The sequence below is a fragment of the Protomyctophum bolini genome, assembly GCF_963924005.1.
Source record: "Protomyctophum bolini genome assembly, chromosome: 5".
Lineage (NCBI taxonomy): Eukaryota > Metazoa > Chordata > Actinopteri > Myctophiformes > Myctophidae > Protomyctophum > Protomyctophum bolini.
In genome coordinates, this window is record NC_137866.1 from 48,386,167 (window position 1) to 48,399,725 (window position 13,559).

General features: G+C 44.5%; 1 protein-coding gene across 2 annotated transcripts in view; it reads left to right on the forward strand.

Annotated features, from left to right (window-relative positions):
• Positions 1-11,018, forward strand: part of snx21 (sorting nexin family member 21) — a 35,065-nt gene extending 24,047 nt beyond the window's left edge. Inside the window, exons 4-7 of one of the 2 annotated variants that reach the window (XR_013964136.1) lie at positions 1,269-1,410; positions 2,502-2,667; positions 3,654-6,306; positions 9,099-11,018. Coding sequence is in view for 1 of the 2 variants with exons in the window: in XM_080764747.1 (XP_080620873.1) it covers positions 1,269-1,410; positions 2,502-2,667; positions 3,654-4,149 (804 nt within the window). In the remaining variant the exon portion in view is untranslated. Of the gene's footprint in view, positions 1-1,268; positions 1,411-2,501; positions 2,668-3,653 lie in introns of both variants that reach the window. The other variant, XM_080764747.1, reaches the window with a different exon arrangement.
• The last annotated feature ends 2,541 nt before the right edge of the window (positions 11,019-13,559 follow it).

A 13,559-nucleotide genomic window follows, 5' to 3' on the forward strand; every position in this document is an offset into this window, starting at 1 on the left:
GCCCTGAACGCACTGGTGTGCTCTCTTGTCGTTGGTTTATTCAGTGCACTCGGTGCGTGTTCGTTCGAAAATCCAGTGCGCGGCGCGCGCTCGCACCGGGTGTGCCGAGTGCCCGCACTGAGCGACCCTTAAACCCTGAATCTGGGGGTCGTCCGGTGTGAATGCGTCACAGCTGTGGTCGTTCGTAAATTAGGCACACTGACTGAACGCACTCTGTGACGTCGCCGCCCACCACACACAACAAACTGGCCACATTCCCAGGTGCGCATTTCCGAACGCGCCCAAACTCTGAGGGAGCCCCGGGTTCGAACTGGCAACTTTGCGGTTCCCATCCGGTCAGACATGGATGTACAGTATACAAAAAAAATCAGATGCACAACACATAGCTATAGGTCTGTCACAATTATTACATAATCGCCTAACTGATATTTAACATAATCACATTACATTTTTGTGCATAATGGCCATAATCATTTCCATGGTGAAAAATGTTTAATATATTTTCAAATATTTTTGTGGAAATAGCAGATCTACAAGCTACCTTACATCACTGTATGTGATCCACTGTGAGAGTTTTCTCTGTGAGAAGTCCTATATAAACTAGATGACTGCGTGGGCTCGCTGAAAACCTGCAATGTATCAAAATTGTGTTGTGTTGTTATGTTGTTATGGCAACCACAGATAGCACCTCTGTGTGAATCCTGAAAGATCTGACTCTTCCTCATGAAAAAAATCACACCCGTGTGAACTGAGTGGTGCAACTCCCCTCTCCCCCCTCCTCTCTCTCTCTCTGTCTCTCTCTCTCTCTCTCTCTCTCTCTGGCAAACAGCGCCCCTACTGGTACTAATAGTCATACTCGGTCTCATTAACGTCACACAGAGTCACGGACATTGCTGTTCCTTGGAGTGGTTGCACCACTCAAAAAAGTGCAAAAATAAAAAGGCAAGCACAAACGCCTCCATAATAAAGCTTTAAAGTTTTAACTATAGATATCTAGCACAAAGTATATGTGGAAGTATAGACAAATCCACAGAGGGGTGCCCTGGGGGCGCGGCGGCCATTACTGAGGTGTAATCCATGGAGCAGGTGCTCCGTAGGCCAGGTGTGGCTAATCAGTGCTGCCGTGCTTAATGGTACACCTCAGTAATGGCCGCAACCCAGGCAACCCCTCTGTGGATTTTGTCTATAGTTGGATGCCAAAAAACGATTGTATTGTATGCTTGCTGCCGGAGCGAGCCCACAATAAAATGTACTTACTTTACTTGCAGTTATACACCATCCATGTGAGCCAGTCGGGCGGTTCGGACAAGACGCCTGCTGTCGTCACCAGGCGATACTCGGACTTCCAGAGACTCCACAGCACGCTGCGACGGAACCACGGGGACCACATGGAACGCGTCTGCTTCCCCCGTAAGATATCACAGGACGAGCTTCTTTTCCGTTAACCCATTTTGGGGGACGGGAAGTCGGGAACCCCTTTTGGTGTTTTTTAAAAAAAGCATTGTTAGACTTTATCTATTGGAAAATAGCAGACCTACAAGTTCATATAGCGCGGCACCGCGGCAGTTATCTGCTATTTTCGAAAAGTCGTGAAAATGTGGCTCAAATCTTTGAATATATATTCTTTCAGAGTGAATCTTTGCTTCTGGGGGGGTTTCCTGGAACGACATATTTTCAGATGGGGGTCGGTGGCCAATTACATGGGGGTCCTTGACATAAAAAACATAAGGTTTTTCAGAAAACTGTCAACTATCATTTAGAAGACATTTTTCGACGTCAGGCCTAAATGGGTTAAAACCATTCTTTACAGCTTTGTACATTAGAGGCCTTCAGTGGATCCTTGGTGTGTTTATCATTATGTGTATTGACAGTACTCAAGGTTGATACAGAGATAAACACTGTGCACAAGGACGCTAACGCACGCCAAAATCAATTTTTAGCAGTGCCGGCCCACGAGAGAGAACTTGAAAAGGGAATCTTGAAACGAAATAAGAAAGTGGCCACATGACACAGAGATAAAAAAGTGCCTGCATGACGATTAGGCTGACCTAGGATCAGATTGCTCGGATTATACACAGGATTTTGAATGTATTTCTTTGCTGCAAATGTGTGTACCGGGCTGACAGCGGAGTTGTGAGTTGTGAGAACTATACCTCCATGTGATCAAATGTGCACCACATGTGATCACCGCGTGAGATCGTGGGTTCCTTCTCCTTCACCGAGGTGAAAACATTCAAATTTTGCTTAGATTCCATTGTGGAACCACATGCTATACTGGCATGTACTGAATTTATTAGTGAATTAAAACGCACCCGGGCGCAGTACCCCCCGTGGCCACAAGAGGGGGGCAAATATCTCACAACGGGTAAGGGCTAGTGCATATCAATTTGGGGGTCCTTGGCATGAAACCGTACCACTGCCCTACTGTACATTACCTAGTGTTCATTGCCAGTCTCACGTATCCATAGCAACCATTTTGTCTGTGCGTATTGTGTCGCTAGGGAAGAAGCTGCACAGGAACTTCACGGCGGAGACCATCGCTAAGCGGAGCAGAGCCTTTGAGCAGTACCTGTACCACCTGTGTTCTCTGTCTGTCCTGCGGATGGCGCTGTCGGTCAGACACTTCTTCTACCTGGCCGACCTGCACACAGGACAGCTGCTGATCAGGTAACTATGTTGATTGATTGATTGATTGATTGATTGATTTGAAGTATTTATTAACTGTGGACGACGCCATAAAGCATTACACTTGTTTGCAATAGAGCGTCGCAGTCCCGCCCCCTTTCATGACGACGCCAGGCCCAGGAAATTAATCCCAATGCAGTGATGTAAATATAGGTTTTCAATGTAATGGGTCCCGGGATGCACAGGTGGTCATTCAGATGAGTCCCAAAAAGAAAAATCACACCTGTGTGAAGTGAGTGGTGCAACGAAACGGTTGAGAAATGACAGAGTTACCATGTGGCGGCCCCTCTACTGTACCCTCTAGTGTACTGTAATGTACTGGCACCCCCGAAAGCATACAGTTAATGCGTGCATGCGGTGCAAAACGCACCCTATTTACATCACTGCCAATGCATTTTTCCCATAGACATTTCAAAACGTATTTATTTAAATACCTTTTAAGCGTCGTACGAAGCCAACTCTTGTCGTGACACATCATGACAACACACACAATATTTTGGACCAAACAAATACTTTTTTTCTACTTTCTAATTATTTGTTTGGCCGAAAAATGTTGTTTGTTGTCATGATTTGTCACGACAAGAGTTGGCTTTGTCCGCGGCGTAAACGTCTTTAAATAAATACTTTCTGAAAAGTCTATGAGGAAAATGAACGGGGATTTATTTTCCGGGTCTCTCGAGGGGGCGACGCTCTATAGGGCTCGCCGTTTTCAATTCATCAAAACATTTAGAGACGTACAAATATACACTTCTATATAGCCAAAAACTATTTATTCCCTTGTTAGTGCCAAATCTGGGTTTGTTGAACTCGAAGTGTTCCCCACTTCCGTTTCGTCTTTACAGTCGCGCAAATGTATCCTAATATGAATAGAAATCATTTAAGCATAATAATCATTAGATAGATGAGGATATGGATATAAAAACTTTTTAAAGGTGATCTAATCGTGTAGTCTCGTGTCGTATCGTCAGGGTGGGCAGGTACCAGGAGGCCGTGGGACCGCTGTTCAACGCCAAGTCGCTGCAGCTCAAACTGGGCTGGGCCTGTTGCCACGGCAACCAGACGCAGTCCGCCCACTGGTTCTACACCCTGGTCGCCTTGGCGACCTGTTTCCAGGAAATGGAACAGCTGGAGGAGGCTCAGGAGAACTGTGACCACGCCCTCCAAAGCTTAACCCCGCCCCCCTTGGACACGTCCGCGCTCCCGTCGTCAAACGATCAGCCGGTCCCTTTGGCCGGCGGCGGCGACGACAAGCCACGCCTCCATATGCACAAGCCACACCCGCTCCTGGTCCCGTTGCTGCGGGCGGTGGTGCGCCTGTCGTGGCAGACGGGCAGGGACAAGCGCCAGTGGGAGGAGCTTCTGCGTCAGATGGAAGAGGAGTGGGCGGGGCTAGACAATCAGTCGAGCATCAAAGAGTTCCTGGTCAAACACAACCTGCAGGAGGGGACTGAGGGAGAAGGCTAGAGCACGCACACACGCGCGCACGCACACACACACACACACACACACACACACACACACACACACACACACACACAGTCACTATCTATCCTAGCCTATTTTAGTCTTATCATGTATTGTAAAGCCTTACAGAATAGTTTATTGTACTGGACGTACAATTTACATTTATGCTTCTACCCAGTAAAAGGTTATGCTTTGTGCGACATGACGTGTTGTTGCAGAAAGTGACGTCAAAACATAAAACGTGGTGTCGCAGAGGACCTTGACGTGTGGCGGTGTCGCGTACCTCTGGTGAAATGAACGCTCACAGATGAGGCGCTTCATTAAAATGCCACGTACTCTGATTGGTCGGGAAGATGACATGAGCTCTGTTGCCGGGGAGATGCACAACAGGGACCAATATTCACTTCCATGTTTAGGTTTTCTGGTGACTGTCGGTGAGTCACAGACGGTATGATTGTGGTTGCTCAAAGCATAAATCGACGTTAAGCCAGGGTTTCTCAACCTGGGGAGTGGGACCCGAAAGTGGGTCATGACTCATGATATGTCATGACGGAACGATAATTGTATCAATTCATACTGGTTACTGCCAGGTAGTCAATGGTAATGATTGCCAGATTGGCTGTTACAGTGTTTCGCTTCTTTTTTTTCTTTTCTTTTTTCTTTTACTAGATATTTTAGCCGAAGGCTCATTTAATGGTCAGTATAGGTCTGTGTTTAAAAAGGGAAAGAATTGTGCTTCGCATGGCATTGTATTTAAATTAATGATAAGCTTTGATGTTGTTATGAAGATATATTGATGTGTAGGGTGATGGGCTAGGGTTCGAACTAGAGGTAATGGAGACATAAGAGATGAGGAACGTGAGTAGACATTGTAGGTGTGATTTACGGCGTGTTTAACGTGTTTTTGTTTCGGGTTTTTTTTTGCAGTAGGCTCTGTCCATCAATGTAGTCCCGGATTTTCAGAAGGTTCCAGAAGATTTTCCCCATACCTGCATTTGACTGCCTCGGCATCGGATTGGAACAGGAAAGGAGTTGACACTGTCACACGTGTTTCCACTTCAAATCTGATGTGGGGCCAATCAAACGGAGCTATATGAGAAGATAAATCATCGTATAGGAAACGGGTACGCCACCTTCTGAAAACCTGGGGGGGGATACAGCTATGCACGGAGCCTCATTTTGTTTCTACTGGCTCCCAAGTGCAGTTCCACACATGGCACTGATGAAGTCTCCTATCGGTGAGTCTCAGCCGCCACTGTGGGTGTGGCGTGGAGACTTCCGCTGTGATGTAAGGCCTATAGAGAGTGCACATCTGGAGAATGGGAGCCCTTAACACTCATTGCTAGTTTACAACCCACGTGGGTGACGGGTTTTTTGTTAGACTCACAGATGTTTCGCAGTATCCCCACAGACATATGTTTAGTAAATCAGTGGTTCTTGAAGAGGTTCCAGGGGGGTTCCCCAGGAAAATGATTGATAGTTATAGGCACCTTTTTTTTTTTCCTTTTACAGGTCTGTAACTCGGAGCGTCTACAAAAGGGTTCCATTTGGTTCCATTTCATTTGTACACTCTCAGAGTTATGAGATCACTTGGTCTAAAACAAGGGAAAACAGCGCCCTCCTTTCCTTGAATTTGACGCTGCGTCAACAGTCTGTCTTGAGAGACTAACGCATAGCAAACCAGGGGTCCTTTCAATGAAAAGGTTTAAGAACCACTGTTGTAAATGAGTGGAATACTTAGTAGCTGATCATGTAGACTGGTTGGTTGTGTCGCCCTCGCACTCTTTGCACTTTCCTGTTTGAGTCTCTACTTTGCCTTAGTTCAAGCTCCGTTCATCTCGTCTCAACTCCCCGACGGTTGCTAATTTAAGACTTTGGGCAAGTTAATGATTATTATAACACATTTCACACATAAAGGGAATTCAAACAGATCTACATAAGGCATAAGATGCTTTCAAAGAGAATTTGCCACTTAAAACTCAAGGACATTCAAACAAACAAACAAAGAAAATTACTTAGTGGACCGGGGTTCCTCTGGGCACTATACTACGTCTGCTAGTATTAACCCTTCAGCCGAAAATAGCAGATCTACAAGCTCACATTATTTGTGTCTCCAGCCGCGTTTCTTGTGTCTCTCTCTCTCTCTCTCTGGAAGAGGTTGTGTAACGGGACCAAGAAAGATAGACTGCTGGTCCCAACTGGTGTTACACATTTGTTTTTATTGCTTTTTTTATTGCTTTTTCTGCTAAATCGATATTAAATGCTCAGTATCACACACTGCATTATGCTCACAGCAGCATGTGTTTCATGGTATCAATGAACAAAACTCTCAGAAATCACGATGACATCAAAGTCAAAACATTACCATTACTCAATATTCAATAATCAATATACTCTTCCAAAAAAATGTCACATTCTCACATAAGATCACAGTATATCACACATAACATCCTTTATCTTACTCCTCCAGCCCAAATTAGTTGGCATAACTTCACTCAATGCCCCGTCACGGCTGCCTTAGACTGCCGCTGCTGCAGCTACTAGAAGCTAGGCCCCATGCTAGTTGCTAAGCTAACTCCACCTCACTCTGCACTCTTGACTCTTCTTCATAACAGATTTGTCCCACAACAAAGTAACACACAGTTAAAATACAATCCAGACGTACATCATCCCATAACATAATCCCACAGCATGTGCATTCCCAGTATAACCATCTCACCTGCCAAATAGATCAATATATATGCTCCGTATCACACACTGCACAATGTTCACAGCAGCATGTGTTTCATGGCATGAATGAACAAACTCAGAAATCACGTGAGAGTTCAGTCCACATGAGACTTGACACGCCTCACACACTCTGTTCCCCTGGTGATACTTCGCCACCTACTGGTGATATACTGGTAGCCTACTGTTTCTTTCCACTTCTGAAATAATGAACCCAACACAAAAATGCCTTTTCCATCTCAAATAAAATAGGAAACCTTCACACCCACAACAAACTTAAATTGTCAGCAACTATATGGTTGCACCACACCAAGTTGCAAGGCATTAAGCCAGAAGCCACAGGGACAGGGCCAGAAGCCAGGGGCTCAGGGCCAGATTGAGAAGCCACAGGGACAGGGCCAGAAGCCAGGGGCTCAGGGCCAGATTGAGAAGCCACAGGGACAGGGCCAGAAGCCAGGGGGTCAGGGCCGAGTAGGCTGCTGCCCTGCCTCCCCTTATAGTCTGCCGAGTCGTCCCTCATCTCGGGGGACGTTGGCAGCATTGGTTGCCATGGGGACCGCATAGTTTGACACAGCTCAGACTTCTGGGACGAAGAATCACTTGAAGACAAGATGGTGGCGGGCAGGTAGAGCCCGGTAAAGGAGGCGGCTGAGGGGACGATGAGAGACGAGAGACCTCTGTGTCGCTGGGCTCCGCTTAAGATAACGGAGGGGGGGTTGTGGAAAGCGTGCCGGGAATCGTGCCGAGAGAGACCCAGACGAGGATTCAGGAAAGTTCCTGTCCTCCTCGTCGTCATTCTCCGAACTCCTCGGGTCTGTGTCAAACGTGTCTTGCAGTTCTGCCCTCAACGTCAACATGGATCCTCAAAATGTTTCCTCATCAGCACAACATCTCGGTCGTCCTCCAGACACCCTGAGCTCTCTACTGTGGAGCTCCCTTGACTCAGACAATCGCCATTGGCGGTGGAGCTAACGCAGCGGCTTAACTCCTCCCCTAAGGGCTGAGGTCCCACCCTCTCAGGCATCTGGGGAGTACCCTGGACACCAAACTCACCATCAGCAGCTGAGTGGGGAGAGCAACGGGGAGGAAACGGTGTGTAGTCTCTCCTGTGACAACCAGGACGTCCTTCCTCATTGTTTGGCAATGATGATGCCTTGTCTTCGTCATGTTCACCATGCAGCGCCGTCCTCTCTCAGCAGGGCGTCCAGACTGTGAGGGTGAACCTTCACGTCCTCCTCCGGCGGCGTGGCCAAGGCGTCATCGGACATGTGGAGCACCGAGATGCTCTGCGCCTCCCACCTGCTCCTTGTGGAGCAGGGGCTGCTCAGGGCTCGATCTGACCACGGGGACAGAGGCAGCGTTCTCCCCCCCCGAGGCCTCCAGCATACGGAACCACATGGGGCATCTTCTTGTTGGTCCCTATATAGGTGGGGGAATATCTGAGGCCAGATTGGGTCCAGTAGGAGTCACACTCCTGAACTGTTCATCTTGAGTCGCGGACGTATGTTCCTGTCCTGACATGCAATGGCTATGTGTGTGTGTGTTGGAGGCATCCAAGTCCATGTCATACAGTGTGGTCTTCTCTACCACATGGTGTCGCCGAGGAGAAACTAAATTCCTCCGTCTGTTCAGCTGTACGAACACACCACACACATGGCGTTGGTGAGTCCGCTGCTTGTAACCGTGGAGCGCCCCAAGACCTTCTCCAGAAGCACCCTGCTATTGGCTGCAGGCCGCCGTTGGTTTATAGTCCGTCTGCTTTTTAGCTTTACGTTTGAGGCCATGATGGTGGGGGTGTTTTCGTCAAGAAGACGAAAGCACAATAATGCCTTTTGAGCCCCAATCCCCCGCCGGCGGGGGCAGCGGCTGTCCACCTCATGAACAGCTCTCAGTGGGTAAATGGGGCTGGTCAAGGTCTCAGGTTCCAACTCCGATATTTTAGATTTCCCCTCCCAGACCCCTGTGGGGTTTAAGAGGTTTTTAATGATTATTATGACACATTTCACACAAAGGGAATTTAAACGGATCTACATAAGGCGCAAGATGCTTTCAAAGAGAATTAGCCACTTAAACTCGCGGACATTCAAACAATGGCGTTCTTAGTGGACTGGGGCCTCTGGGCTCTATACTACGTCTGCTAGTATTAACCCTTCACACGAAATCTGCCGAAAATACTACAAGCTCACATTATTGTGTATAGTGTCTCTCTCTCTCTGGAAGAGGTTGCACATGAACCCCCCGACAGCACTGAGGCGCTCCAACACACGAACACTCTGACATTTAGCATCACACTACAAACATCAACACCACACTGTTTATCCAAACCACACAATATCTCCTCTCCCACCGACGTCATGTGTTAATTTATCGACACTCGACAGCCGTACAGACTGCATTTGATTAATTTGTCCTCCATTAGGATTAGGTTCACAGTCAACTCCTTTCCCCACCACCATGAAAAAGTTCCATAGGATCCAGACATTGTTGCCTTATTGCCCACCTGATGGTGGATGTGTTTAAATGTCGACTGAATACTGAGCGCGTTGTGACCCAGGTTTGTGAGCTTGTAGATCTACTATTTTGGCCGAAAATTTACCCCATAATAAAGATGCCTAGGTTCGTGTGGTTAGAGGACAGAAGGAATAAACAAAGAGGGAAAAGTGAAGGAGGCATAACGGAATGAAGGTCAAAGTTAGTTTTTGTTGGCTGACCTCTAATGAAAGGCAGTGATGAGAAGTCTTTTGCCACTTTGTGTGGCATAATAATGCCATATGAGACGGATATCATCAGTGGTCGAATTATTATGTTTTACTTAGTATCAAGTATCAATCCTGTAATGCGGACATACTCTGTACAAGTATGTCCGGTATTCAAAATTGACTTGAGTAAAAGTACAGAAGTATTGGCAAAAGTAAAATCTTTTGGGAGCTTGTAGATCTGCTATTTTCAAATAGCTAAAGTATACATATAGGGCTGAAGTGGTTCATGCATGTTTTCTAATAATCCAAATCTACAAAGTAACTACACTGTAGTAACTCAAGATTTCAAATGATAATGGTGGAGTGAAAAGTACAATATTGAAAATAGTATTGGAAATAGGCAAGTAAAAAATACCTCAAAATTGTACCTATACGTATACAGTACTTGAGTGCATGTACTTTTGTATTGTCCTGAACCTGAAACCTTCCAATGGACCCAATGTACCGGTAGTTATTACAGTATGTTGTCACATGCATTAGTTCAATGTGAAACTGCAGAACCACTTTCACCTTAAAAATGGGTCCAAGAATAGCAAAAATAACAGATCTACGAGCTCACCACACTATACTGTACAACACAATACCATGACATGATGTGAGCTTCTAGATCTGCTATTTTTGCTACTTTTGCATTTACACAACAAAACAAAAATCATTAGAAGTTGAAGAATGGTTATATAAAGGTTTTCTGCCCGACAGTGACGATCAAAACTAATCCACTCACTGTGGAAAAAAAAAAAAACTAAACTATTCACATAATTTTAACACAATCTGGCATGATCTGGATCATTTTAAACATGAATACAATGCTTTGTAGAATTTTGTTTTATAGAATTAAGTTGTAACATTTATCATCATGTAAAATTCTCATGTATTGACTTGCAGTGATGGATACAGATGCACCGATCTGCTACGAACAGAATGCTAAGAGGAACGTATGCATTTTGGGCTGCACCTATCGATTAACTTCCTAGCGATTATTATATCAATTACCTTTTGGATTAATTGAATAATCGCGGAAATGCATATTTTGAATATACATACATACATCAACAAACAAATTGACACATTTGGTTTGTCAATTAAGCCCTATTTTATATCATGTAAAGCTATAATGGCTAATCAACAAGAATCGCAACGTGTTGAGCTGTGAGAGCTTGCCGTTTTAGTTATTTTGGAAAATTGTTTTATTAAAATAGTATATATGTTTTTATAATTGACTGTTTTAGCCCATATGCATTCTATATACAATACTGTGTACATAAGACTAACTACGTACAGACTAAATGCCACATACACACTCCAAAGTGCCTGTTTACATGATGTGACTGAAGTTTAGATGTAAGCCTTTGTTTAATAAAGTGCATCATTATTCTGACTGAACTGCTGCTGCATTTCTGCTCATTTGAGTTTTTGTGGAAATGAATTTAAATTACAAGAAATGCTCTGACTGCCAATCTATGCGTCATGCTTTAGCTATTGAAAAATAGCAGATCTACGAGCTCATAGCGCGCCACAGCTTGTAGGTCTGCTGTTTTTGAAAAGCGACTGACATAGAAACATAGCCTTTTCAGAAAACTGTCAGGATGTAGAAGACATTTTTAGAATCTGATCTCAGGTCAAAATGGGTTAAATTACAAGAAATGGTCTGACTGCCAATCTAGATGGTTGAGAGAACCAGATAATCTGAAAACATCAGCCGCATTGCGACGTGTTGTGAGCTTGTGGTCTATTATTTTTTGGGGCTAATGTTCCTTTTGTAATGAAAAGGCCTTGTGCACTCCTACTTCTACAAGGACAGGTGCGTCGGAGCCGGCAACCAAATGCGAATCATGAGAAGAAAAGGGTCCCGCACACTGTCTTTCACTTATAGCAGTGGTTCCCAAACTTTTTTCGTGTCAAGTACCCCCAAATCATTAGGCCACGGACCCCCCATTTGAAATTATGCCAGTGACCCCGATAAGGGAGGACTTTTACGGCTCTAGCAGTGATTCCGAAACATTCATTTCATGGACCCCCAGGTGATCTAAGAGTTTAAGTCAATGTTTGTGATATCCAGAAATTCATCTGTTACCATTGTGAAGTCATACAACCTTTCCTGATTAGCATAATTCCATAAATTATGCAAAAACGAGGTGAACATCAGCAAATTTCTAGTCAACTTTGAAAGCTTCCCACAGACTCTAATGTGTATGTTTACAACTCCAGGAATTATTATCATCTTATAAATAAATCATGCAACCTTTTGTCTATGTAATAATTATGTAATAATCACACCAAAACCAGAAATAGCTATATTTCTTTGCTTTAAGTTAATTAATACTCATGATCTTACAGAAAATATTCTCTTTCCATAACTAGGATATGAAACCTCCTTATTAGTGTAATTTGCATATATATATATATATATATATATCCCTCATATAAATCCAGTAAGACGCCTGAGTGCGAGAAGCGACCTCGCACTAAAGGGCTGCATGGCGAGCGCTGGAATCAATCAATCTTTCAATCAATCTTTATTTATATAGCACGTATAAAACAACCAAAGTCGACCAAAGTGCTTCACAACAAAAGACAACAATAAAACAAATTCAAATACTATACAGTGCCTAAAAAGGTTAAAATCAGTTCACATTAAAAGGAATGGGGGGGGGGATCAGATCAACATATCCGCCTGGGTGTATATGGAGCGTGTCTTATTAGTGTACAGGGTTTGATGAGGTCAGATCAACCAACATATGGGATGTCAGAACAGGACATCTCCATATATAGAGATCTAAGGGTGGCAGTGTCTTGAGTGTACAGCCTGGGTCTGATGAGGGCCCAGGTTGGCCGGACCTTCATTTTCAGCCTGTTGAGAACATCCGTCAATAGAGCCCGTCTAGAGGGGATGCATACTTAGTTTAGACTAGTCATTGGTGTAGGGTTGGGATTCAGAACCGGGTCTATATCAGACCTGGTTCCGACATTGCGGATCCGGTTCCATCGTTTTTGTAATAAACGGTTCCCCAAACGGTTCTCATCAGTCGTCATTTAGCTCCGCTGTGTCTGTGCATGCATGCAGTTTGCAGAGCCAAGTTACTGGGGTGACGTCTACTATACTTGACATGAGTGAGTAGATTCATCTTGTGACTCGTGTAGGCTTATTGATTTTGAGATGTTTCCTCAATGTGGACGTGGTGCAACTGGTGCAAGTTGCAACAACCTTTGCCGGAAACTATGGCATCGCATTTATTGCACTTTGCGATGAGTGAGTGAGTGGGGCGGATACACCACTGTTCTGTGCATCCAGCGAGCGCTCACCGCCGCGGAGCGAGTGTGGTTAACAGAGAGGGAAATTACTCTGAGGCTGAGCACGCAAAGTGCAATAAATGCGATGCCATAGTTTCCTGCAAAGGTCGTTGCAACTTGCACCAGTTGCACGTCCACATTGAGGAAACATCTCAAAATCAATCAACTATAGAGCCATGAATAAAATAAAAATCAATTTGTCTGCACTTATTTTTTTAACTTATAAGCAACTCAACTGCTTTTGTTTTGGCTCTGAATTAATCGCGCAACTGTTGAGAGCCCAGCCTTTAGGTGCATATATACCTCCATACATTGATTACGTTATAAACAGTTTGCAGAACAAAAGCACAGTTCAATACAGTCTTATAACCCAAGAAAGCACTATGGCTTGTTTCCATTAGGGTAACTGGTGTCCTTCATATTAAATTAATCTGAACATTAAAGATATTTGTCACCACAACAATATCATTATTGTATATTTAATATACAGTACAAATTACAACAATGATATTGTCGTGGTGAAGTTTAAATAATAGTGCCACCTCATAATTGTAAAGTGCAAATGCAATAATTGAATTTGTTTATTAAGTACTTGGTTAGGTTAGTCATAATTAAGCATAATATACGTCAGAA